Here is a 26,914-nt window from a genome sequence, read left to right on the forward strand (position 1 = left end):
GGCCTTCTGGGATAGAGGATGAAATCTTTTTTGTGGCTTTTCTTTTCTCTGAGGGAATACTATTGAACTTGTAATGAGTCACTTCCACTTTCACTATTCAGCGGATTCTCAACTTCCTTCCTCCTCATATAACCCACTTGAACAAAAGAATAAAAAACAGTGAGATTTGTTATAGTTGTTAATAAAGCTGGGATGGATTTGGTCTGCTTTGACCCATAATGGCTCCTGATTTTATCTCTGTCAGTGGAAATGGGAGGCCGCACTAATGGTGTAATAGCTTATTGATATGAAGGAAGCAGAAAATAGGTCAGAAAACAAAAAATAGGACAGAAAAATGACAGAATAGATTGGGTCTGACTCTGAGTGTGATCACAGATAACATTATTCATATGCCGTCTTATTACTCAGACCACATAATGTCAGCCATCACTGCAGACAGCATACATCAATGTCAGCGGGTCTCTTTGAGCTGCAAAAGGTATTCAACATCATTCACCATTTTCTGAGCCAAAGAGGTTCAACCCAGGTGAACTGGGCATGGACATAAAGACAGCTTTGTTACTAACAGGCATGCCTGGAACTCAAAGCTGAGCGACAAAAGTTCGTTTAAGACCAGAGCTAATGTTTTAAACCCACTGAAAAAGAGCCATATGCAGGTTTTAAGGTAAGATCAATTTAGTTTAGGAAGATATCACACAATATGATATAATAAGGACAAAAATAACCCAAGATCTCTGTGCTACTGTAGCTGAAACGTACCCAGGAGGCTTTATAAAAACGCCTAAGAGCCAAAAAAATATGCAAAAAAATAAATCAGGCTGACAAAATCATTACTGGAAAACAGATGATATATTTAATAGGAATGTATGAAAATAGACTGAGCTAAGATGAAGCAAAAATGAGACTGTGAATGTGTGCGGGTGTCACACTGAAATTAAACACATTTCCCTGCTAAAACATGCAGATCTCCCATTGCAGCCAAATTTGGATGATTTCTGCATCATTAGGAACAATGGCTGCAGCAGAAAGGAAGACTGGGAGCATACAAGAACATCATTATGTTGAATCTGCATATTGCAGACAATGAATGTCTGGACATTGTTCCTCGAAATTTACTTTTTCTGCTACTCTGAGTCATGATTGGCTGCCATAAATATTAAATGTCACAGACATGAGACACATTTTTTTTGTATTTCTCTTAGTACATTTTGGAAATCTAACAAAACTGAAGAATGAATGCAGATTTGTAATTGCAATGAAAGAGACATTGAAAGGGTTTTTCTTTGTTTTACTCATAAATTTCAGTTTTTTTTGACCAGTTCAGAGCAGATGTCACATATGTCACACATAAAGTAGGTGAAAAACAAAAGCTTGTCTTAGGTCATCCCACCACTGTCCGTTAGTGCACCACTACCCCTCCTCCCCAACTCCTCCATCACTGTTCTGACCATATATAGCCTGCATATTAAGAGGAGTAACATCAGAACATTTAGAGCAGCCCCTGTTCACTGGCTGTGATAAAGGTCATAAATCCCGCCTCCTTAATGATAGCAAAAGGCCCAACTGTCAGACTAAAAAGTTTAATGACATATCAACCAGAGTTGGGGGTATCGCGTTACAAAGTAACGATTCAAGTACGCTTTATTTTTGCAGTTAAAGTAATCTTCTATTAGTGACCTTTTGCATAAAAGTAATCTATATTTGAAAAAAAAAAGCATCTGCACAGTTTCTGTTTCGCTCCCTGATGACATTAGCACATGCTACAGGCGAGCAGGAGGTACAAAGCTGTTAATGTGGAGTCATTCCCATTTTGTTTTGTTTTCTTTGACCAAAGGGACAAGATAATCATAGCAAAATTGAAGTTCTAAATCTTCTGTTGCATTGATAGATTAAGTGAGGGATGCATAATTAAACAGCTTGTGTGTAATACTCTATGCCTCTTACCAGTTCATTGTCAGACTGTGAGCATATCAAAGAGCTGTAAAGTTTATCCTGTCTGTTGAACTTATTATTAATGTACAGAGTTACAGATTATATATTATTCTATATCTATAAAGAATAAATGTAGAGGAAACTCATTCATTTATACTCTTTGTTTGAAACGTATACAGACAGATTTTTCTGTCCTTACTCTGCATTCATTGTGTCCATTTTTGTCCATTCTCTCTAAGCTTATGGACCAAACGTTGCAATATCACCACCAATTGTGGGGGCAATGTTGAGCAATATGGCCAACAGTTCAAACTAGAGTAGCAGCATAAAATGAAGAAGAATCATTTAAAAAAAGGATGAACCCAACAGAGCGTTCTGTGAAAATATCACAGAGTACTGAGTGAGTTAGGAAGCACAAACATATTAATAATGTTGAGCTTGCATAGGCAAAAAGACAGACAACTACAAGAGCACAGCAAGAGATGGACTGTCCTGGGACGGATGGAGCACTATCAAAGCAGTTGTGCTGCTCCGTGAGAGACAGCTACCTCCACTGGTTTATTTCTTCAATGTCCACTCTGACATAACAGACGCATGTAAGTATGAGGGCAATGATGGTGGTACAATTTTAAACCCATGGATCTATTTTCATACATGTAGAGCATAAATAAGCCTTTACATGCTTCTTTGCTTATTATATGACATGATGCAGTAGTGTAATGAGTTGATAATAATAATAATACACATTTTCAGACCCTGGTCTGCAGGACCATGATAATTTAGGTTTTACAATGAAGTGTCAGAGTACTTTGGGGAAGTTGGGGAGGCATACTGGTTTCAATTTAGTACAATAGAGAAGACTAAGTGCTGTCAGTTGTACAATGCATTTTTTGAAGGACTAATCTCCATTAGATTTGCAACATAAACTTTATTTTGAAACAAACAAACTCTTTCCTCCAGCAAAGTAAATTTGCTGGGTTTCCCTTGAATGTACTGTATTTGAATTGAGCCCCTTAAAAATTGGTACACCTGTAGTGATATGTTCTACTGACATCTTTTAAAGATTTTTATTTGAATCATGTATGGTTACAACACAGCTTTTATTCACCCACTGCCTTTTACCATGCTTTTTCTCTAAAAGAATTTATGCACTGACAAATTTAAGTATAAATTTAGTGCTGGTTTTAGAAAGAACCCAAAGGATATCTGACCCTATAGAATCACATATAGAATCCTCAGTTTGGCAGAGCCATCTCTCTCCTCATACTTTCAGGGGTAACAACTGGAGAGGAAAAGTTAAATGTCATTAGAACAACATGTATGAAACATGTTTGAGCCTCTGATTGCAACATAGCCTGAAGGTACTGTTAGAGTGAACACAGAGCTGTGAACAACAAACACAGAAGGAGTCTGGCCTCCCTCTTTTTTTTCAAGAAAGTCATTAATCAATGCTAAAATTAGTTAGGAGATATTTGGTATCTGTCTTATTTAATTATTTAATTAATTTCAATTGTATTTTTCCCCTACCTTTTATTTTGGTTGGTTGTCTTTTATTAATAATGTTGTGCTATTTAACATAGCAGCAGATCCACTGAAGAATAACACAGCTTTTTGCACATTTGAAAATGTCTAAATAAAGAGCGCCTGATCCACAGAGCACACACAAAGGGGAAATCCACGCTAACTGCTCACAAAATGCATGCAGAGCAATCAACACCCTACCCCATTTACATGTGTGTAAATGGGGAAAAGGAGGAGGGATATTAAAAAATAGTGCAAAACTGCTCCAATTGAATGCAAATTACGGATAGCACCTAATCCAAAAAAGGCCAGCACTTGTTGCCACAATATTACATGTGGAGCTCACAGGTTTTCATAATCAGCTTGTGTAAGGATAAAACTAGAAAGCGGAGTGTGATGAAAGAAGCTGTTGAGTTGCTTTATGGTACATGTAGGCCTCAGGATATAAGTGTTTAGCCTCATCATCTCTGTCCTTGTGAAATGCAGTCCAAAATTGATGGGATACACCTTTAAAACTTGTGTCTGTGTTTTGCATAACCTGTGTTTCACCCTATCACTGCTTCATCAGTACACAATTACAGCCAGAGGACAGGATGTACCGTACACGCAGACATGTGCATGAAGCACTGACTGCATCAGCCTGGCATGAATCAGAGAAAAGCAGCACAAACAGAGAGAAACAAACCCTTTTCTCCTTTGGCCTCCTTAACCCTTCAGAGCAGCATGGGTTCAGTTTGTGTTAAAACTCATGGTTTTCCTGACAGAGAGCCTGAGCCAAAACTTAGTGGTACACATTACATCCCTCTGAGGGGTCTCTCCCCTGGCACGATTTAATGGCCAACTTAGCCATTAGAGCCAACTCACTGTGTCCACAGATGTCCCAATGGCCTGGCACAGGAGCATCCATGCACATGCACACACACGCTCCCCTGGCACAGGACATCTTTTGAGGCGACAGCGTTTAAATAAGCCAAAGCACAGGCTCGTGACGCCTGGCGTCAGCCTCTTTGCATGTGTCTGTCGGCATGGTAACATGTATGTTGACCAGATCAGATGCAGACTTGGGCCAGAACAGCTGACTGATGTGTTTAAAGCATTAGCACGGCCTGAGAGGGGTGAATATATCCTCTGAGGTGTCTACCTGCCTTGACTTTGTAAAGTGAGCGCACCATGATCTTCCCCTCCTGCATGAGCTTTGACAAATATTTCATGAGCAGAGCCACAGAGACGAGCTGAGATTAGATTATTAATTCAGGCACACTCAAGCCTCATGTTGGTCTCATCTTCAAGCTTCTGAGTTTCAGGATAGAAAAAAATTAAAGAATAAGAGCTGGAATTAAGGGAATGGGGCACGCCACATTTCATGGATGATGGGAGGGACCAAAGTGGATTTTCTGCACCATGCTCCTGCACTCAGGGGGTTACTAAAAGCGCCTCTATACCTTTGGCAACTGTTGAGTCCAGATGGTGGGAATCTGGAGCATTGGGCGAGGGAGGAATGGAGTGATGGCAGGAAAAAGAGGGAGGGAAGAAGGATGAAAGGAGGGGAAGGGGTGGTAGTAGCAGGAAGGAGAGAGAGAGAGAGCAAAAGCCCAGCCCTGTTGAGTAAAACAAATGGCTAGAGGGGACTATCTGCTGCTGTCTTTCAGCTCTACCTGTTTCAGCCAGGGAGGACTGATTTATGACACACACAAGGAGGGGTGTCCATCTTTCTGAGGCAGGATGATAGAGGGGGGTTTAAATGAGAAATGGGAAGAATAAGGGAAAGGAAAAATGGACAAAGATGGAGAGCAAAAGAGCAAAAGAGGAAATGGAGAATTGTGTGGCTAAAAGATATGATTAGAAGACAGAAATAGATGAAGTGAAATCAAAGAGGAGAGCGACCTAAGTGGCAGGAGATCAAAGTGACAAATACTCCTGCTGTGACCCTGCAGCTCCTGTCTCTAATGGGAGGTCTGGGAGATTGAAACCTTGGCCAGAGTTCCTGCGGTCATTCAGCGCAGCCAAACTCATTTGACGCTGTCGTAACATCCAACCAGGATTCACACTTCCAGCGTTTTAAGGAAAAAAAAAATAGACAAATCTTAAGAAAAATGCAGAGAAATCTTAAAGATTCTGCTTACTAAGCTGATTGACATGTCCCATTCACATTGACAATGAAGCAATTCTTTCACTCTTGACTTAAATTAATTGTCCATCTTAAGCAGACACATCCTGGAATCATTGTGTGACAAGGACTGTTATTTTTTTTTTGAGAAGCCAATTTCAGATGTCTTAAAAATCACCATAAAACACTCAAATTACCAGCCTGAGGGCATACTGACAAAACTTACAGCACGTACATGCATGACAGAAAAATTGCTGCCATCAAAGGCAGCATCAAGGTGAAAGAAGCACACTAACGGTCCATTTTACACCACTTATGCACATTAAGGAAGGACGTGTTCTTTTTAGCCTGTCCAGAACCAAACTCATGCTGAGTTCAAAAAGTCAAGGAAATGTTTTCAAGCATATCCTGCTTAAAGACAGAACCTCCATTCCTTGGGAGAATTTCAGGTAAGAGAAATAAAATGTGTGAATGATAGCACCTAAAAGATTAATCTGTGAAAGTTGTAGGGATGCTACTATCAGATTTAGGAGTGCCTACAGGTCTTTTCTCAGGGTCATAAAGCTGAAGCTGTAGTCTTTAGGAAGAATAGCAGAACCTCCTTGTTTAAAGATTAGATAGCTTTAAATGTTTAATCAGCTATAAAAGTGCAACTAATGAAGCTTTATTTAGCTTACTTGGTTAGGTAGCTACAGCAGATAAAATATGTTATCAACAGTTGTCATATTAGCTGTAAATATCAAGGTTAAACAAATAAAAGTCTAGGGCTATTTCTGGCTCAGCCTTTCACTAGTTCTCTCTTACCTGTCAGACAGAACATTTTAAGTCGGTGTTAACAACTACACCTCTTCTAATTCTTCCCTTGTTTGTGGAGTTCACCAAGGTTCGGTCCTGGGCCCAATCCTGTTTTCTTTGTACCTGTTCCTACTCAGCCACATAATGACTAATAATAATATCTTGAATTTATATAGCGCCTTTCAAGAAACCCAAGGACGCTTTACAGGAACACATAGACATGGACAAACTATGTGAGGGGTAGGATGAGTGTAAGGGGTGGTTTAGTGAAGACTGTAGGCTGTGGTGAACAGGTGGTGCTGAACACCTTTAAAGACATAATCTACTACAACATCTAATTATATATCTGTTTTACAACTCAAAATTTCCCAAAAGTGTCAATGCGACTCAGTTGTTTGAGTGCCGTTATAAGAAACTTTCACTCCAACAACACCAATCATATTAATCCACCCAGGACCTAACACTACAGGAGCTCAGGCCTTCTAGTCTAGAGCTTTGGAGAGCCTCTCAGGACCTCCTAAGGTCAAACAGCCTGTTTAGACATTCAAAAAGGAGTTAGGACCTTTGATTTAAAAGAATGAAAGAACTTCCCCTCTTACTTATTCAACTCTGGTGTTTCTAAATATTGCTTACTGTCACTTCAAATTTTAGTGATCATGTTTGTTTTTTAAATCCTGTGGCACTTTGGCCTGTAATCATGAGCTATAGGTCATGACCAAAAGAATGAGACTGCAGGTACATGGAGTTAAAATGTGATTGTTCTTCAGTGGCTGGGCTGAGCCTCAGAGACATTCTGGGGGATGTAGGGGTAGAGCTGCTGTTCCACCAGTGTTAATTTCATCGACTAAAACTATGACTTTTTTTTTTCCATGACAAAAACTAGACTAAGTATAACAAAGATAGATCTTTAATGCCTAAAACTGATAAAAACTATGTTCAGTTTTTGTCAAGATGACTAAAATTAGACTAACATGTAATGTAGTTTTTGTCGGACAGAAAAAAATCCATGATATTTCTCCACTGTGGATAAATCTGTCAAAAAAACAATACATCTGTATCTCTTCTGCCTCTCAGCTGTAGAAAGCAGGGACCCCAGGTTTGGCAGTGTGCATAGAACACACTGCTATGATTTGGTACCAGATATAGTCAAGAAAATAAATGCTTGGACTAAAAGTAAAGACTACAATGTGAAGATTTTTTGTGGGCTAAAACCAGACTAAAATGTTTTGAGTTTTTGTCGACTAAAACTAGACTAAAACCATAAAGGACAGAAATGACTAAAATGTGACTAAAACTAAAATGCATTTCATTTAAAGACTAAAACTAAGACAAAAATTAAAAATTACTGCCAAAATGAACACTGTGCTCCACATTGAGAGGAGCCACTTGAGTTAGAGAGGTCTGGCTGCTGCTCATTCATCTCTGACATCTCTCACAGACCATTCATCTGCAACACTGTTTATCTCAGAATGGAAATGCACACTAAAGCTTTTGAAACAAAGTCGAAATAAACTTCTGTTTAGGGTAGTGTAGAGATTAAGGTAACATCTAGGATATCAAAAGCCTGATTGCAAAATGTTTAACAAAGCTGAGTTGATAGGAAGTATCGCCATTTGCAGATACAACGTATTTCCAGTTTTACTGTTTTTTTTCTGATTCAACTTTATTCACAAACCAAATCTTGCAGTGACATTCACGAAATAATCACATGGCAAACATTATAGACTAAGAAACATTTCATAAATAAAACTGAGAAAATCTGGGATTAGATTACACATAGACCTGTTTTGGAAGTAGTTACAGAAACAGTGGCTCACTTTAGATTTTTTAGCTTGAGTTACAGCTAACACAGTTAGAGTTAACATATGAAGCTAAAGCTTACAGAACTACTTAGATAACATCGATGTTTAGCTTACATAGCTGCTTTGTAAGCTAAGCTTTGGCTACATTAGCTAAGTAGCTATGTTATCTATAGCTACGTTATCATTTGCATTGCAAGCTTGAGCAAACATACAGTCGCTGAAGCTAACTTAGCTATGCAAATGTTGTAGACATGTTAGCTTTAGCTACGTTTGCTTAGCTCCATAACTTTACATCTACATAGCTTACACCTGTGAGCAGACGTTTTACTCGGCTTTATTAAAGGTTTTGCAAACAGGTTTTGTAGGTTAGGCTCTTAATTAATTAATTTTTAAGAACCATGTTCCCATAAAGAATTCCTTAGCTAACCAGCAGGCTAGCTAAGGAATTATTTATGTGCCCCTTATCACATTTCTCTCCTCTATACTCCTCAGGTCATTTGTTTCCCAGGCTTTTTACAACTTAATACGACACCTTAAACTTTTTTTTAAAAGTGCTGTGCTTCTAATAACAGCTTCCCTTGGTCAAATGTTCAATACCTGTTTCTTAGCTTAAATATGTTGGAATTCCCTGCATACAAACTAAAAATGTAGTACTCATAAAAGCTTTTACTCTAAAAATCTTCAAATTGATCACCCTAAATCTATTGGCACTCCAAATGCAACATTTCGGCACTGATCCCGTAAAATGTAAATGGAACTGGGACAATGTAATCAGATGGAAAGGAGAAATCTTCATGCAGACATCTTTACCTGTAACCTGGAAGGTGCATTTTCCTGCTCCTGCCTCATTGATCACATTACAGGTGTACTCCCCCCATCCATCTCTGTTGAGGCTGCGGATGGTGTACTCCGTCTCATCTCGTTGGGCATCGAACGCTCCAGCATGAAGCAGCCGGTTGGACAGAAGCCACTCGAACCTCAGCACACGGGAGGGGTGAGCTCTCAGCACCCTGCAGGTCATCACCACAGGCCTCAATAAGCCCTGACGCATCTCCATGAAGGCAGGCTCTACAGTCGGAGGGTCTGTGTGGGAGACAGACGGGACGGGATAAGTTCAGCTGACTCTTTATGAGGACAGAATAGTGTCAGAGATGTTTATGAAATATGAAAGAATGTGAAGAATAAAAGTTTTGATAAGGAGGACAAAGAAGAGAAAAAGAGAAAGCGTGGGAGGAAGGTATGCTGACGTCTGTACAAGACAGCCGCTATTCAGGCGAGGGCCTTCTCGGTCAGATGAGTTCATATCTGACCTCCGGAGGCATTTCACAGAGAGAATATCTGGAGGACGGAAAAGAAAGACAGAATATTGAGTCTAGAAGAGTGAGGCATGAGATGAATAAGAAGGTGTATTTTAAAACCTAGACAAGGACAGGTTACAAAACCAAGGAGACAAAGGAAACATGGACCAGGAGCTCACCAAGGACTTAAAATAGACAAAATGCAAGCAAAACAACGGCTTTTATAACTGATATTTTCACTGAGGACAATGAAAGAAGGAGTCGGAGGGAAGACTCAAATTGTAACGTGAGTAGAACATGGGAGGAAAAGCTTAGATTTGAATAATAAAGGAAAACTTAAAAAATAAAAAACAACGCCAGTCGATACATTTCACTGACTAATGAAAAATGGCAAGAGAAAAGAAATGCAGGGAGAGCAGCAATGTGAGCAGGAAGATCAATTTAACAGGTAACCTAGAACAACGATCCCAGCCAAATCAGTCACGCTTCACGGAAAAATTGGTAACAGCATGATGAAGTGCACCTCACGCTTTCAAAATGGAAAATTAATAACTTATTTGAGTATCTGACAGGCGTCACCTTTTCCCATGCAGACAACCGCTGAATTATTCAGCCCGTCATCTAAGAGCAAAGTGAGGGCCTGCATATGACCTCCATGCAGCCCAGACACTTCTACCTCTGCATGTGTGATTTTTAAATTATAGTCAAGTGTTAAATGCTTGCAAGACGAAAAAACACGTGCGGTATTTTTTTCATGAGGACAGAATATGTGTAAGCACTCGCACGTGCTACTCCACAAACGGTTATGAATAATTTGCCCCCATCTTAAGCTTTCCTGCTCTTGTCATGCTCGTACAGATGCTTGACAAAAGTCACGCTGGGGCCCCGAGAAACAACAGCGAATGCTGAGAAGAAGAGACAGAATGACACAGAGCTTCTTAATTGCCTGAAATCTGCATAATATCTTGCATAAAAAAGAGGAGGCAAGTTGCAAGAACCAAGGCTGGGTATGGTATTTTTTAAAAATGTAATATGTTACAGATCAACGATTACCTGATTGAAACTCTAATCTGCAACATAATCGTCTACATAACTCACTCATGGTAGTATAATCTAATTACTGAGCCTTCCAAACTCGATAGGATATGAAATTAAATGAACAGTTTATTCAAATTTACAGCGTACAATTTGATAACACTATTAATATAATTATCTGGGATCTTAATGGGCCATATTAAAAAAATGATGTGAAAAATGCCAAAATCTCTCCAAGGAATCAAAAACATGCACATTTATTTCCCTAAACAGATTAGACATGTTTTTACAGGCACTAATTTTGTTTTTCTGCAGGGAATGATTAAAGTCCCTGTAAAGGAATAAAAAAATATATTAGTTTTAGGTTTGTTGTCTGACATGCCACTGTGTTATGAATCATCAGGCTGAATTTCAGTCATGAAAACCATCTAGAAGTTTATAAAACTGAGCTTCAAAATCATGAAAAATGAGGTTGTAAAATCTGCTCTGGGATGGTGTGGGCATGCCAGTTGAATGAGCTGAAGTCACACCCACTTATGAAAAAGCTGATCCTCTCAAATTGAAAAAATGCTACAACACTGTCTCTCTGGTATGCTGCTATGCTATAACTCTCTTTTGTAAGCCATCACATTTGTGCCAAGGCAGATGACAATTGAGAGATAAAAAGTGTCAGTTCCATTTTCTCATCCTGTGAGTTATGTGAAATTATAGCCGTTTTTACACAGAGATTCCGCAATAAAGGCGAAAGTTCAAAACTTTGTATTTTCTAAATGAAATACAGGGAAAATAACATGAACATTCATTTTGATGGATTAGATCCAATAGACTTTCTTTCCTCCATCTTTCTGAGTTGGAAGTTCAACTTTAAGCAGTGTCACAGCGCACGTATTTACGTTGGAGGTCAGAAACTTCAGAGTACCGAGCTCACTTGAACATATCATGGAACTTTTCAGATGCTGCTGTGAGCAGAGTCTGCTCTCTCCTCTCCTGTACAGAGTGTGATCAGCTCTCTAACCGTGCAGTCTCTCAAGTTAATCCACATAATTTTTTGTTTTATCCCCCTGTTGTTTTCTCCGATGAAATGCCACTCAATTAAACTGTGCTGGTTTTTAAATCTCCCGTTTATGGAGACAGCAGCGCACGCTCGCCGTTGGGGAATGCCATGACGTCCTTTCACACTCATCGCGGAAAAGCCAGTTAGGGCTCTGATACTACGTCTTGATCCGAATCAGGGGTGGGGCGAAATCGACCCCCCATTGCGGAATGTTTACTTTCATACAGAACGGCTTTGCGGAACGAAGGCGTAACAGACATAGAAAAGAGAGGCAGTGTGAAAGTAGCTTATGCCTCTATCCTGTTTAGGAGACATCTTTGTTGTTTCTTGCTGCAGAAAAAACTCAATTTCCTGATGTTGCTCTTCAAAATAAAAGTCTTAAATAATGATTAGCATTGGAAGTTTGCATTTTGACAGACTTGACAGGAATAGAACTTGTCAATCAGTAGATACTTTACTATACTTAACTCATTGAGTGCCAGTCTTTTTATAAAATGGAAAGCGGCTTGTGCCAGTGTTTTTGGCCATTTTGAGTCATCTTTCAAGACCCACAGAATATTTTGTACTATGATTCTGAAAACACCAAATAGCTCAAATGAAAGAAGAAACTCTCTATTTCATCATGGAAAAAAAACATTTATTTGTAGCTTGTTCTGTTCTTGATTTATCTTAAGTTGAACAGAGGCTAGTTTCTAGAAAGCTGAGAAAAATGCATTTTTGTGAAAGAGAGTCTGTCAAGCAGAACAGTGATCTGAATGTTATAATTTTGCCTTCAATGACATATAAGACATCTGAAAATTGTATTACAAATGTTATTTTATTGTAAAATAAATACAATGCTTCCAGTCACTGTCATGCCATTCACTCTCTAGAACTGGACGGCCTCCATGGGACCTCCCTATATGCCCACGCCCTCTCCTGCTTGTCGCTGTATGTATCCAGCTGGCGAGATACTGCCATATTTCTCCAACACACGGGGGGAAACCTTGTGGCATTCTTTAGCCCTTTTGCCGGCCGAGGCAGATCAATAAAAGCGCTGATCCCTGGATTCGCTGTCATTAAGTTCAGTGTCGGTTTCAGTGAGTAAGCGATTTCTCAGGCAAAAGTTTAAAGTTTCTTCCAGCGTCTAAGTTAGAATTTTTAGCTTAGATTACCTCCGTAATGATCGCTCTGCTCTTTGACCCCAGGGTCTCCTCCTCTGATGTTTGATCTACCATCACTTCCGACTGCAGTGTTCCGACTACGTATCCCAGAAGCCCCAAAATAACTCACAGGAAGTGTGAAAGTGCCCCCTTGTGCACTCAATGATTGAGCTGTTTCAGCTTGTAGAGAAAGCCACATTCTGGTTCGAGGGACTCCAGCAATTAGCCTGCCCCTGACCTTACTGTGAACTCTGATCAGAGCACAGCTGCCTGGTTCTCTGCGAGAGCAGAGAGACAGAAGTTTGGGATTACATTTACTGTTTTCTGGCACAAATCTCTTCATTATGATACTTTTAATGACCTGTAGGCCAGCTTGGCTGATTGATTTGGCAGATTTACCTCACAATAAACAACACAGCATGTACGTAGCTGGCTGTTAACTTTCAGTGAATGCAGTGACATTTGCTAACAACAGACTTTATTTGATTCAGGAGCATTCTTGTCAGTAATTTAACCATTTTATTGCAAAACTGATATACAGTTTAACTTTGTGGAGAAGGCTCTGCTGAAAAGATGCTCCCTGGGGTAGTCATGCAGCATGCCTTGACTCTCCAGGGAGCACATAGCTAGAAACCCCCAGTTCCTAGCTATTACAAAAGCAATTAATCCATAGTAGCATGAATCTGAATATGAGGAGGCTGGGGTGGGGGAGGTTAAGCTTTGCCAGCAGCAGCATGGTGCAGCAGCATCAATGCAAGCTGGGATAAGTGAGAAGGCTGTCATATTTAAATACACTGCTGTGTTGAGAGAAAGAGCTGTGATTGGCTGAGGGAGCTTGGAGGCAATAATTGGGATCAGCTGGCTGTCAGCTGATCATGGCTGGGTGTACAATTACCGTGTCCTCCATGAATTAACGCTTAGCTTTACTGAGATGAAGTGCTCTGTGATTTTATGTCATTGTAGTATTATGGGAGTGGGGTAATCCCCAGAGGGCCTGGTGACGTCGTTGGCTGCTATATTTTCCCCGCCCAAATTAAACCTTACCAGGAAAAAGGTCAAAAATGTTGTAATGGCATAAATCCAAAATTTAATACACAAAGATCCCAGTGTTCTTGTGTGTTTCCAGCAACCTTATTCCAACGTATCTCCATGTTAAGACACAATTTTGGATTTTACTTTACAGGGACTTTAAGTTGACCTCAGGCCAGGCTGTGGAGAAGGGCAAGTGCTTCTGGCTGGAGAGTCTTACCGAAAAACATGGGCTGTAATAATCATAGTATATGCAAAACAATACAACAAACCAAAGAGGGATATAAGTCTCTTGCTCTCTGTGCTAATTATCACAAAAGACAGACAGTAAACGTAGAAATCACACAGCAGCTTTCCTGATTAATGACACACCATTAGATCGGAAAATGACTGGCTGAAGTGTGAAGGAAAATAAATCACAACACATGGAATGACAGAAAATAAACACAAATCTGCTGAGAGGTTTAGATTGAAAGGAACAGGGGGGGAAAGTTTGCCATCTTCACCTGATGCTCTTCAGGAGGTGGAGAGTAAAGAGGCTTTCATCTTAATGAAAGAGCAATCAGTTCCTCCTTCAAATGAGCCTAGCCTGGGCTTTTACCCAAACCCGATGTCTTATCTCTCACTGCAGAAGAAAGGTCTGAATCTCTACTTATCACATTAAAATTGTAGGTTTTGTGTGCAGCGGTGAATCACAGCTCAGCTCCACAGCCTCCCTGAGTGGCACTAGACCAAATTGCAGTAAGTGCATTTCCATTGACAGAGAGAGACAAATGAAGACAGGGTTCGGGTCTGCTGCAAATGGAAAAAAAAAATCTCTTATATAACCAAAACATCCTTTAGACAAGGGTACATGCCTCATCACCCTGCCTGTGCGTCTCATGTGAAGCAGCTGCCTGAACAGGAGGAGAAAGGAGAGAAAAAGGTCCCTGTGTGATATTCCCAGAGCGGCACCCGCCATGGTTAGCGTAGCGGTGAGGGCGTATAAAGGGCTCCGAGTTGGTGTAAGTCAAAGGCTGGGGGAAAACCCAGAGCAGGGGCTGAGATGTAATCCATCATCAGTCACAGGTGGATTCTTTGACAGTAATTCGCTGAAAAACAACATTTAAGAGCAGGGAGGCCTTTTCCCAACAGTCTATATAGACGGCCATCTACAGGGAGGAGGACAGAACAAAGACGGGGGGAATACATGGGGGAAATATCCATGTGTGTTTGAGGAAGAGAAAGGGATTTGTGTGCATGCAGCTGCATGTATTTCTTGAATACTGCCTGGCTGCTTCACAATAAATTTGAGCTTCAGTCGGGTTGGGTTCCATTTTTCTTCCATATGCTTTGGGTGAGTGCATCGAGAGAAAGACATGCAACTCCTGTGGGCAAGGCTGAAGGATGAGATTATACTGTAACACTCTGTGCACTGGCACATGAACCTAGTGCATATATGTGACTGCATTTCTTCTCTATGGCTGGATTTTCATCTTGTTTTTCTTTCATCCTTTTGCCGCTGAAAGGAAAACAGAATATGTTAGCTCCCGTCTCAGTAGACAGACGGGATGGGAGAAATACCTCTTACTTTTACTGTTAATTATTACAAGGACAAAACACTCCACATGAAAATACTGGAATAAAATCAAAAGGTAATACAATTACAGAACCCCTGTCAGAGAAAAGGGTTAAAAGACATCTCTCAATACGGTGGAAAACACTTTGTAATATTTGTGCTTGAAATATTGTAAAAGACAAATAGAATTAGCACTTGCTCAGAACGTGCTAGAATATATAATGACACGGACCAGACCAGAGGGGGTTGTTGCCACTTTTAACCGCTTTTCTTCCTCCTTTGGTCATAACTCTGCATTAAAAGAAAGTGTGAGGTATACTGTTAGTGTTACCATAACTCCTGAGTAGGGTTTTCCCTACGTATAAAATAACAAGATTGCCGCCTCCAAGAAATTTCATGCTGCCTCCAGCTCTCTAAGCTCTGAAATCATGAAAACTGTTATTTTCTGACAACACTGCACTAAGTGGTCTCATTTTTAAATGGAATTGCAGTATAATGCTGATGTGGCGGCGCGGTGTCCTCAACAGCCCTTGGGAGTTGCTGCAAAAACTGCCAAAGAGGAAGAAAAGAACTGCAAGTTTCCTAAACTTGTCTCTTTCCCCTCTCTTCTCTCAGTACCAACTGCTCAGTTTCTGTGCATTTTTTTAATTACTGAGGTGGGCGGAGTTAGCTTTGAGCTGGGGGCTCACTTACACTCGAAATCAGACCCCTGGCTATGGGTGTTTAAAATCAAGCCCCCAGCCATGCAGTTATGGAATGAGACTTGTGTCAAAAAGATTAAAATAAACAAACAAAAAAAAAAAAACAACTGTTTTCAGTATCAAACAAAAAATGGCATTTGAGAGCAAAAAGATGTGATCCAAGCAAAAAAATCTTCACATCAAGAGAACAAATTTGAAATAGCAACCAAATTATTAGTCTGAATTTTGAACATCTAACTTTTTGTTTACAGTTCCTGTTTTTCTCTCTCAGTGATCAGACTTTTGCTTTGGCTTCTCGGTTTTGCTTTTGCGCTGCCTGATCCTTTGTTTGCGTTTCTTGAGTTTTTGGTCTCAGCTCTGACACAAATGTCACTGGGGGCGGGCTTTTCTGGGGCGTAACCCTATTGGCCAGCGAGTTTTTGAGTGATGGCTCAGTCACTCCAGATGCTCTGGAAGTCGTTGTTCAGCTCACATCTGTGAAATGTAAGGAAACAAGCAGACTATCATTTTGCATCAGTTTGACTGAATCATTGATGCTTTATTGAATCTAACTATTGATTAAGCAGGTTTATTTGTCAGTGCAGTAGTAGATGTTGTATTGTTTGGTACACACACGTGTTTTATCGATTTTTCCAGCCACCTCAGGTGTTGCCTTTAAAAAACAGGAACTGTAAACAAAAAGATAGACGTTCATAATTCAAAGACTAATAATTTGGTTGCTATTTCAAATTTGTTCTTTTCATGTGAAGACTTTTTTGATTGGATCACATTTTTTTGCTCTCAAATGCTAATTTTTGTTTGATATTGAAAAAGTTTTGTTTGAATCTTTTTGACACTAATCTCATTCCATTTGCAAACATTTGTGATACCAAACAGGTCGTTCTGAAGAGCTCAGTGTTTTCAAGTCTGGTACTGCGATTGATGCCACCATTCCAATAAGACAGTTCATGAAATTTCATTCCTGCTGGATATTCCTCAGCTGACTGTACGGGATATTAGTAAGAGGAAGTGTTTAGGAACAACAGCAACTTGGCCACAAAGCGAAAGACCACATAAAATTACAGAGCGAGGTCAATGACTGCTAAGATGCATGGTGTGTAAAAGTCACCAAAACTGTGTTGATTAAATAGCTGAAGGGTTCTGAACTTCCACTGGCATTAATATAAACATAAAAACAGTGAAAGCTCATGGAATAGGTTTCAATGGCCAAGCACCTGCATGCAAGCCTCACATCACCAAGTCCAATGCCAAAAGTTGGATGGAGTGATGTACTGGACTGTGGAGCAGTGAAAATGTGTTCTGTGGAGTAACGAATCCCACTCCTCTGTATGGCAGTCAGATGGGTGAGTCTGGGTTTGGTGGATGGTCAGGGAACATTACTTGTCTGATTGCATTGTGCCAACTTTGGTGAAGGACAGATAATGGTATGGGGCTGTTTTTCAGGGCTTGGGTTAGATCCCTTTATCTCCAGCGAAGGTCAATCTTAATGTTTCAGCAAGCCAGGACATTTAGGACGATGCTCTGCTTCCAACTTTGTGGCAACAGTTTGGGGAAAGCCCTTTTCTATTCCAACATTCACAGAGCCCCGAACTTGATCACAACGAGCACATTTGGGGTGAACTGGAATGAAGATTGTGAGCCAGGCCTTCTCATCCAATATCAGTGCCTGACCTCGTGCATGTTTGATAGAATGAATGGGCACAAATTCCCATGAAAACAAAATCTTGTGGAAAGCTTTTCAAAAAGCTGCAAAAGGGGAAACAACTCCAAATTAAAGTACATGTATTTGAATACAATGTCATTACAGTCCCTGTTGGTGTAATGGTCAGGCATCCAAATGCTTTAGTCCATATAGTATACATCCCATGTAATAGATATGTAAAACAGTCTACAGTATCTGGCATGTTATGTTAAACCTACGGTGCATGGAAGAAACATTTGCCCACTTTCTGATTTCTTATTTTTAGATGAATAACAGATGCTGCGATATCACAACTCCTTGATGGCCCCTGCTCATATTTAGAGCTTGCTCACACATTTTAGATGTAACTGTGACATACCAGTGCTCCATTCAGAAATACATTACGTGTTTCACACAGCAGCCTTCAGCAGCTGCATGTGGGAGTATGCAAGAACAGAAGACCTGTTTTCAGACAAAAAAAACAAAATCCTTCTTTTTGGGAGAATAATCTTTGCAGGATAACGTGCTTCAATACCAAGACTTAGAGGAAATAACACTCATTATGAAGTCAAAGAGATATATACAGAATATGAAATGATAACCCTGATTCAACTGACTTCTAATGAGTCCCTGTGTTGAATAATGTAGGCAAACGCTGCTCCGCATCAACGCGCCCTCCTTCCCTCATGCTGCAGCCTCTGCAATCAAACAATGAACTTAAGCACCATCTGCATTACCATATTGTTATTAAAACTTAGGGATAATTTATGAACTTAAACAAACAATTAATGATAATCAATGTAGACTCTTCAGAGCAGGGAGTGGACTGGTGATCCGCTAATAGGTTTAGCTCAGTCATTGACTAAGTTATGAATTATTCTGTCTAAGCAGCGTGCAGGACTGTTTATATTCACTGACCTTCTTCTGGTGTGGGATTTGATGCTGCTGATCTATTCAATATTGTTACTTAAAAAAAAAAAAAAAAGAGGGGTTATTAAAGTTTCATCCCTAAACGTGATGTGTGTGTGAGCTCTGCTGTAATGCAAAAGATTAATTTGCAGACGTTAGGCTAATGTGGATCGCTCTAATGTGATTCACATTAGAGTGGGCCTCGGGGGCTAGCATTGCAGGACTTCTTGATGCAGAAAGGAAAATTAATTAAAACAATAATCATGTAATTCTGCTCATTACTTCTGCACAGACAGTAGCTCTTTATCCCGGCGTGTCTTTGCTGATGTGTGTCAGGTAGTGAGGAGCTGCTCGCTCAGGGGGACAATCGCATGCTTGCATCAGGCAGGTGTCATGGCTGATGTGAGGAGGAACAGAAGGGAAGCCCGGATAAAAGATTCCCGTGCATCTGGGTTGAAGTAGAGCTTGATAACTCTGGCTCTGACAGACTGTGGTATCTAGGACAGGAGACCACTCTTCCTCTCTCTGTTTCTTCATTCCCTCTCTCAAGCCCCTGGATCATGCCAAGTCAGTTTGACTAAGAACATTAGTGTGTCACAGCTTGGGATTTGGCGTTTGCAATTCTATTAGAGCGACGACTCTAAAGGCAGACGTCTTCCATTCCCTCTACCTCTCCTGCTGGCATTGCTGCCGCCAGCCAACAGATGCAGGTTTTTTACATATCAAAGCTGTTGACTTGCCAGAGTCGTTCCTTCACGCCTCTAATGCTCTTTGCTTCAGAGGACCGTACCTCGGTCCCTTGATCAAGTTACTAAACGCGGCTTTGCACATGGCTCACCACCAAAGGCGGGCGGCTCATGCTGGGACCTGGAAACGCAGGCGAGGAAAGCATCTCAGAGGGATTGGCTTGTGCTTACACACAATAAGACAGGCCAAGAGAAAGAAGGAAGGAGGGCATACCGACAGTGGTACTAAGCAAACAACAAAAGCAGGGTCGGATTGTGTTAATAGAGAGAAGTCTGTAGCTGAAGAAAGACGATGAAAGGTCTGTGTATTTGTAGCAGAGTCAATAGTGCGTTTTGATGAGTACACATCACGGACACGTTCCCCAAATATACTCAAATGATGTCAAAGCAATCCGACAACTCAAGTATGGATTGTTTTTGCTTTTTAAACCCGGCTTTGATGCCAACTATTAATAAGTAACGAGACTCTGACAGGGAGCAGAACTCACTGTGAAGTGAGAACATGGCAGAATGATTGATTTATCAACACCAAAGCCCTAATAACACTCTTCATTACGTGTTCAGCTTTGAAGATTGCGAACAGATGAAAGTGATGTACGACATCAAGAAGTGTAGTGCAAGAGAGGTGCTTTATTAAAATAATATCACGTAATGAGAAATAATTGCATTCCCAAGGAACTCGTGTAGAAAGGATGAGAATTATCAGAAGTGAATTGATGTGCTTCGATGTGTCTTGAACCGTCTCTGTCATCCTGTGATGCAACCGTACGCCAGGGCAAATCAATCACGGAGAGGAATGCAAGATTTAATGGCATGTGTCTTTTACCTGAGGCCTAAGAGTATCTTTCTCCTCAAATACTGAGGCATTCTCTCCCCATGTCAGTGTCAATCTGTGTTAGTGAACTGCAGTACCCTGTCAATGTGGCAATGGAAGAGGGCAGCAGTGTTTGCTACGAGATAACCTTTCCTGGTTTGATGTCAGAGGAGGAAGCCCAAAAGAGCATCTGCCCATTTAAAGGTTCTGGACCTTCCCTGGGGTTATATCTTTGCCTTTTGGAAACACATTTCAAGGTTTAACTATATTATTTTGAATTCATCAAGGTTGAGGTAGAATGACTGGATTACAAACCCTGTAAGCATTTCTTTTGCGATTAATGGTATGTCATAGCAATGGTGTAATGCTCCAGTTACTCCTTTAAATTAGGAGCAATATTGAAAATTATGTATATGGCTCTTTTTTTTTTTTTTTTTTTTTAAACTAAAAATGACTTTGAAGAACACATCTGTATAACCATCTATCCCGGACGAGCCCCCATTTGTCACGGCCGTCTCTAAGCCAGTGACAAATGTTAAATGTTACAATAATGAAAAAATTTCAGAGTTGCAAAGCAACAAAGCAGAACAGAACTAAGCTAGGGAGTGGGGTTAATCAAGAAGCAGGGTCTTTCAACCTCCCCTTCTCCCTATCTCCCACTGAAGACGCTGATGAGCCTGCTCTTATGGGGGTTAGCAAACCAGGCCCAGGTGTTCTCAGTCCATCTCCTGACCCTGATCATCTACCATACCCCATCTGAAAGCACACATAAACAAACAGCCAGAAAACAAGCAAACAGCATGGTTGTCAGACCCTCCTAGACCACATTTTAACTGGATGTGGTTATTTACTAACATGACACACCAGATAGACTGTTTCATATATCCACTGCATGGGTATATCTCACATTTATCTGGGAAAGCTCATATAGAGAAAGTTTGGGAAGGGTAGGGGTTTTCAAAAAGTTCTCAAAAGGTGGGTGTACAAATGTTCCATCAGTCACATTCATGCCGGGTCAATCAGAGTGACAAGACAAAATTGGGCTGTGTCAGCTTGACAGGCAAACTCTGCCGTAGTGCATGAACAGTGGAGCATGATATGGATAAAATGTATACCAAGCCCGGCCAGAAGAACAGCGAAAACACCTTCTCTGCCAAGAAAACCTTACATTGTGGCTCTTTGCTCAAGTTTAAAATGGAAAATGTGCCACAACTCTTTCTAATGCTAATCCCTTCAGCAGGAGCACCTATTGTACACACTGACTTACAGTAGAACTCAACCTTAACCTAGAAATCACGAATCAATGCTGAAGCAGGTCATCAGAAGAATGAAAACAACTTTTTCATCATAAAAAGCTTTCAGTGTTGATCTTTGCTCTTAAATTCATGGAGAAATATGGTGCAATTCTGATAAAACTGCTGCTACACTCAAGCTAATTGGCGCACATTAGCGGCAGCCCTTGCAGTCGGCTTTCAGTACAACTTAACCCCGTCCCCACCTCATTCTCCTCAAATGATGCCGATTGGTCCAAACTGTGCAGCATGAACGTTGTGGATTGGAACTTTACAAGATAGATTTGCCTGATGACAGACTGGCAAATCCATCTGCTCTGCAAGGTTACATATTAGCTGCAGTGCAAAACTAAATTGTATGATAAATCTCTACAAGACAGAAATAATTGCAAATATATCTAAAAATGAGTCCATTCATAAGCATTATTTTTATGGGTTTTGTATTACCTGTGAACCTCTCATAATTTGTATATTGACCCTGATCTCAGGGCTTGCTGCGGCATTCATACTGGATTAGCAAAGTCTGTAATACACACAAATTTACAGACACCTCTGAACGTATACGTAGACATGCCGCTTGGCTGCAGGAATGTTGTGCACATATTTTGCATGTGATATTTTGTTATAGCCCATCTTACACATACTGTTAACCAAAGTTTACAATAGATAACACAAACTAAAGTGTTTTTACATTTTTATAATCTGTAGCAGGCTGTCCATGATCAATAAACAATTGAAAAATCTCCCCTGGCTCTCCAAGTATGCATTGAGGTCGCATCTGTAACCTGTGCATATCTCTAGCTGATCAGGTGGAGAGGAAGAGGAAGAAAAAAAGGTTGACCTATTACACTATTACACCACCTCCTGTTAATGTATGTGACAGTGTTGAATATATTCATGTTAAATATGAACCCTCTTGTCATCTGTTAAAAGTTTTCTGCAGTTGATGTTGATGTTAGTCTGCACCTATTCAATTTCAGATCAGTATGCACCACAACAACCCTCCTCACACAGATAACCTGTGGAAGCCTAACCACTGAATGTTGAGCGACACATTTCAAAACTTAAATTGTTTTATGCATAAAATGTATGACTAAAAATCACTGAAACAATATTAGGCACAGGTAAAGAGAAGCTGTTGGAGTAAGATTGGAAGCGCTGTTGATTATTTTTCAACACGAGATGAAATGAACTTTAAAAATCCCAAAAATATATATACACGTGTCAAAACTTTGTAGACAATCTCCTGCAGCCTCTATTATCTTTTAATCAGAAAAGGAGCAGAAAGAGCCTCACAGACAGGAAAAACACAAAGTTACTACCCTAAATTCTGTACCTGATTTGCACAGGATTAGTATAATCTTTGTACCTGTGTGAGCGGAAATATGCTTGGTTATTTGTTCTGGACTTTTTACTCCACAAATTACAGACATAGTCACGTTGTACAGGATTAAAAACACAGACGTCCCATGTGATAACTATAAATTACCAGAGGTAATAATAATCACATGCAAATAGAGCTATAGACATCACTTCTAGGGGTCAGAAATATCAGGATTTTACCAAAATTTACAGATGTATTCTAGCTGAGTACAGTTTATAAAAATATGGTTCAGACCTAAAACTTTAGTCCTTGAAACACCCTTTAAAGATTAAGGAATGAGCATGAACAAAGCCATCAGCTGACATAGGTCAGTTGGTTTTTTTCTAAAACTCCTCAAACTTATTTGAAAATACAGCCAATTTTTACAGCCAACACACTAATAAAATATCATTATTAAACGCCTGTACTGAGAATTAACTTCTTAAGCAAATATCTGCCAATATCATATCATGTTGAAGTTTTGTGTATCCCTAGTCCTATTCCAAAGTCCATGTCTGTGTCTTAACTGTGAAGATGAACAGTAATCAGTGACCTATCGGTCTATATATCCTGTCCTGGCTAACAAAATAACCATATGCTTCATATATGACCTCAAGTGTTTCCTCTCTCACTTGTTTTTGCTTTCAGACTGTAGCAAATGATCTCCAAGACTGCAAAGTTGGTGAAAATCTTCCCTTTTTTTAAAAGACTTATTTTGGGCATTTTTTTTGCCTTTATTTGACGGAGGGGGACAGTGGATGGGGTCGGGGGCGGCGTGTGGTGGGGGACCTTGGGCTGGATTTGAACCCGGGCCTTCCGTGTACATGGGGTGAGCACCTTAACCACTCAGCCACCTGCGCCCCAAAATCTTTCCTTTTTTTTATATCTGCCGTTGTGCCTTTGAGTGTGGCAGCAACCCTTCACTGCTCTGGCTCTCTTTGGTGTGCAGGCCTTCATTCTTAAGTCTCTCCAATAGTGCATGTCCATAGGATCCTGCTTGTGCATGTGTGTACAGTTGTCTCAACAACTGAGTGAAGAAAAAACAGAATTTCCCTCAGGGTTTTATAAAGTATATCTTTTCTTGCTTCTATTCCATAAATGATGTATATCTATGGAAGAACACTGTGGAAGGATAGCGATACAATCAAAAATGTTCTCTTGACCTGAAGAATCTGAGCTGCAACTTGACAAATACAGCTTGTTATCACCTTGTGCCTTTTTTTTCTGAAATAGCTGGCCAGTTAATTTACTGAGTCAAAGATGGCTAAGACTGAAAAAAGTGTGAACTACATCTAGCAGTTTCCATAGTTTAAGTTTTTCATTCTGTTAATATCATACCTATTATTCCACATGATTTACAGTTTTAGTCATATCTTGATTCTATTGGACATTTGAAGGTTTCAGTTCTTATGGATATAGACATTGGCTGATTTTAGCGATGTTTGCAAAGATGGCTGTTATCAAGGTAATGTGCCATGAAAAAAAAAATCTATTTCAAGCAGCTTTATACACAAGAAGTGACAATGTAGTCTTAGTGATTTAATTTTAGCAGCGTGATAAAATTAATATGTTCATATAAATTACATATATATTAGAGTTTTGCTCTGTTACTGTAAGAGTGGAAGTAAAATAGATAAAATCGAGAGAAAAATGTGTGGGAGGTAGAGAAAAAAAATCCAGTCTTTTAGGAAAAAGAATAGATGAGAAACTAAAAAGGTAAATAAGAGAAAAATCCACTTGTAGCAGAACCTTTAAGTTGTTAAAATAAATGTAAAAATAAAAAAGGCAGAAGTCAAACATTTCTATTCTTCAAATGCTCATGCATTACCAACATGCTCCCATGATTAGCAAGGTCCACTTCAAACATTTTTATGACCACAAGAGCTGCAGGTAAAACGTAAGGAGAGACTTGAGACTTGACTTGAGTGAGCTTGTTAAAAGAACAATTTTAGCCCTGAAGTCAGCTTTGATGCTGCAGCAGACAAGTACGTCTTCCCTCTGCTTTCTGACTTTAGTTCAAGACTCTGCAGCTGTAAGCTTAGCACTTATTTCTGCAGCATAGAAGGTACATGCTCTAGGGGTTAAGAAATTTTAGGAGAAGACTGGTTGCACTGGCCGCCCCCATTATGCTGTTTTATTCCCATGTGGTGTCACTGTTGTTGATTTTGATACAACTCACAACCAGGGGCAGTTTCAGTGAATTTGAGGCCCCAGGCAAAGACCAATGTAAGACCCCCCCAATATCACTCACCTCAACTTCTTTGATGACCGTCATATGAATGTGATTTAACAGAAGCAGTACAGTGTGCAGTGGCCACTAACCACACATTTAACTCCATTCAGTGTAAGAAAATCTGCATTATAACCAACATTTGTTAGGTTAAATACGGCATCCACCTTAGGCAGAGAATAAAAAAACAAACGTAAATCTGACATCTCCTCCAAAGAGATATGAGAATAAAGACTCTATGCTTAAATGACTTTAATGCACAAACTTGTGGCTTCTCTTCATCATTTTCTGAAGTTCATGTGCTCTCCTGTTCTAGGGTTTCATGTTTTCAGATACAACATCTTAGTAAGTGTATCTGGCCCAAGGTCCCATTAAGAACTTAATACAGTTAATTTGTATTTCTGCATCAAATCAGCTGTATTACATGAGTTTTTATTATGTTATTAAGAGAAAAATACAATAGGCTCTATTTTCAGTCATTTTTTTCATTGAATCATACTGTACTGTAGGAAAACAGGAGTGTCAAACTCATTTTGGGTCAGGGGCCAGATTTGCTCCAGTGAGACGTCCTGTTGGCTGGGGAATTTTTTAGCAACATCAATACGACAAAAGCTGATGTAAAGGCTGCTGTAATGTTTATAAAGAGAAATTATCAAATATTAGATGCAGCCACCATTTTAATGAGTGCTGCATGTTTGCACACTAAAGGGTAAATTAGCTACTTTAGAAAGAGAATTTACCTGCTGGTAATCTAAACAGGTGAGGCAAAAATATGCTGTCCTAGTAACATATGACCATTTTTACAGATTTTAACGTTTTTAGGACCCACTTATGATAAAACTGTAATTTTCATTATAAATATACATTTAGCATGACTGTTTATGGATTTAAAACAGCAACCTGTCATCCACAATGCCTGATCTGACCCTTATTTTACTGGGCCTGGGAACAGTGCATAGAGTCCAACGAGGAGACAAGAGAGAGAGAGAGGGAGAGAGAGGTGGGGAAGCACGGAGAGACGGAGACAGAGACGAGGATCTTTCGGAGATTCATCGCACTTCGGCACTATTACTGCTTATAGAGATACAAACCCTCACCTGCTGAGTAAAAACTTGACTTTTACGCATATGTCTGAGCCGCTAGAGTAGTTCTTCTTCATGTCCACTCTCTGAATCCCCCTGACATCCCTGCATGCATCATGAACGGGGCCATCTCCATGCGTAATTATGGGTAAAAATCAAAATCAAAAATGCCGACCTCACTTGTCATTGGACAGTCCGTGTCCAGATTAGGATTGAATGTTCAGTTATTAAATCATTTCACCATTATGAGAAGAATTTCTACCATTTAATGAGAGCTGGAGTTAAACATGCCACAGGATTTATAAATGATGTCGTGATTAAACTTAAGTGATCAAGAGCACAAGTTCACTTCTTGATGACATAAAATAAGATCTTATGTAAATAAAATGAGATTATATTAGTCTGGCATTGCAGGTTTATTTTAATGTAGGATTAAATTAGGCTGGAGATTGAACTAAGTTGCTCACCAAAGCTTGATACGATGTCTGCGTTTGTGGTTGAGGGACAGTTACGCAGAGAAAGTATTTGTTATCCTGAGAGCAGCTGTTTTAATCCCACTCAGGGGAAGAACTCCGGTTCTACAAGGCAAAAACCTCCGGCTTTGACATTTGTTAAGACCCTTGTGCAAGAAACTAGTCAGAGGTGGACAGGACAAGACTCACTGAGAGAGCAGAGTTGATGCTGCAGCTGCGCTCTGCCATGCGTCTTTTTATGATGTTCCTCATGGCTCTAAATGGTAAACTATGAATAATTTTCTTTGACCTGGGGAGTGGCAAAAACATAAGTGAGCTATAATTGTAGGGAAAAAAAACCTAGGCAAATT

General features: G+C 40.0%; 1 protein-coding gene across 1 annotated transcript in view; it reads right to left on the bottom strand.

Moving 5' to 3' along the window:
* Positions 1-26,914, bottom strand: part of LOC121521302 (MAM domain-containing glycosylphosphatidylinositol anchor protein 2-like) — a 326,586-nt gene that overhangs the window by 74,459 nt on the left and 225,213 nt on the right. Inside the window, exon 10 of the mRNA XM_041805191.1 lies at positions 8,968-9,240. Coding sequence (XP_041661125.1) covers positions 8,968-9,240 — 273 coding nt within the window. The remainder of the gene's footprint in view (positions 1-8,967; positions 9,241-26,914) is intronic.

Source organism: Cheilinus undulatus, linkage group 14 (assembly GCF_018320785.1).
Source record: "Cheilinus undulatus linkage group 14, ASM1832078v1, whole genome shotgun sequence".
Classification (NCBI taxonomy): Eukaryota; Metazoa; Chordata; class Actinopteri; order Labriformes; family Labridae; genus Cheilinus; species Cheilinus undulatus.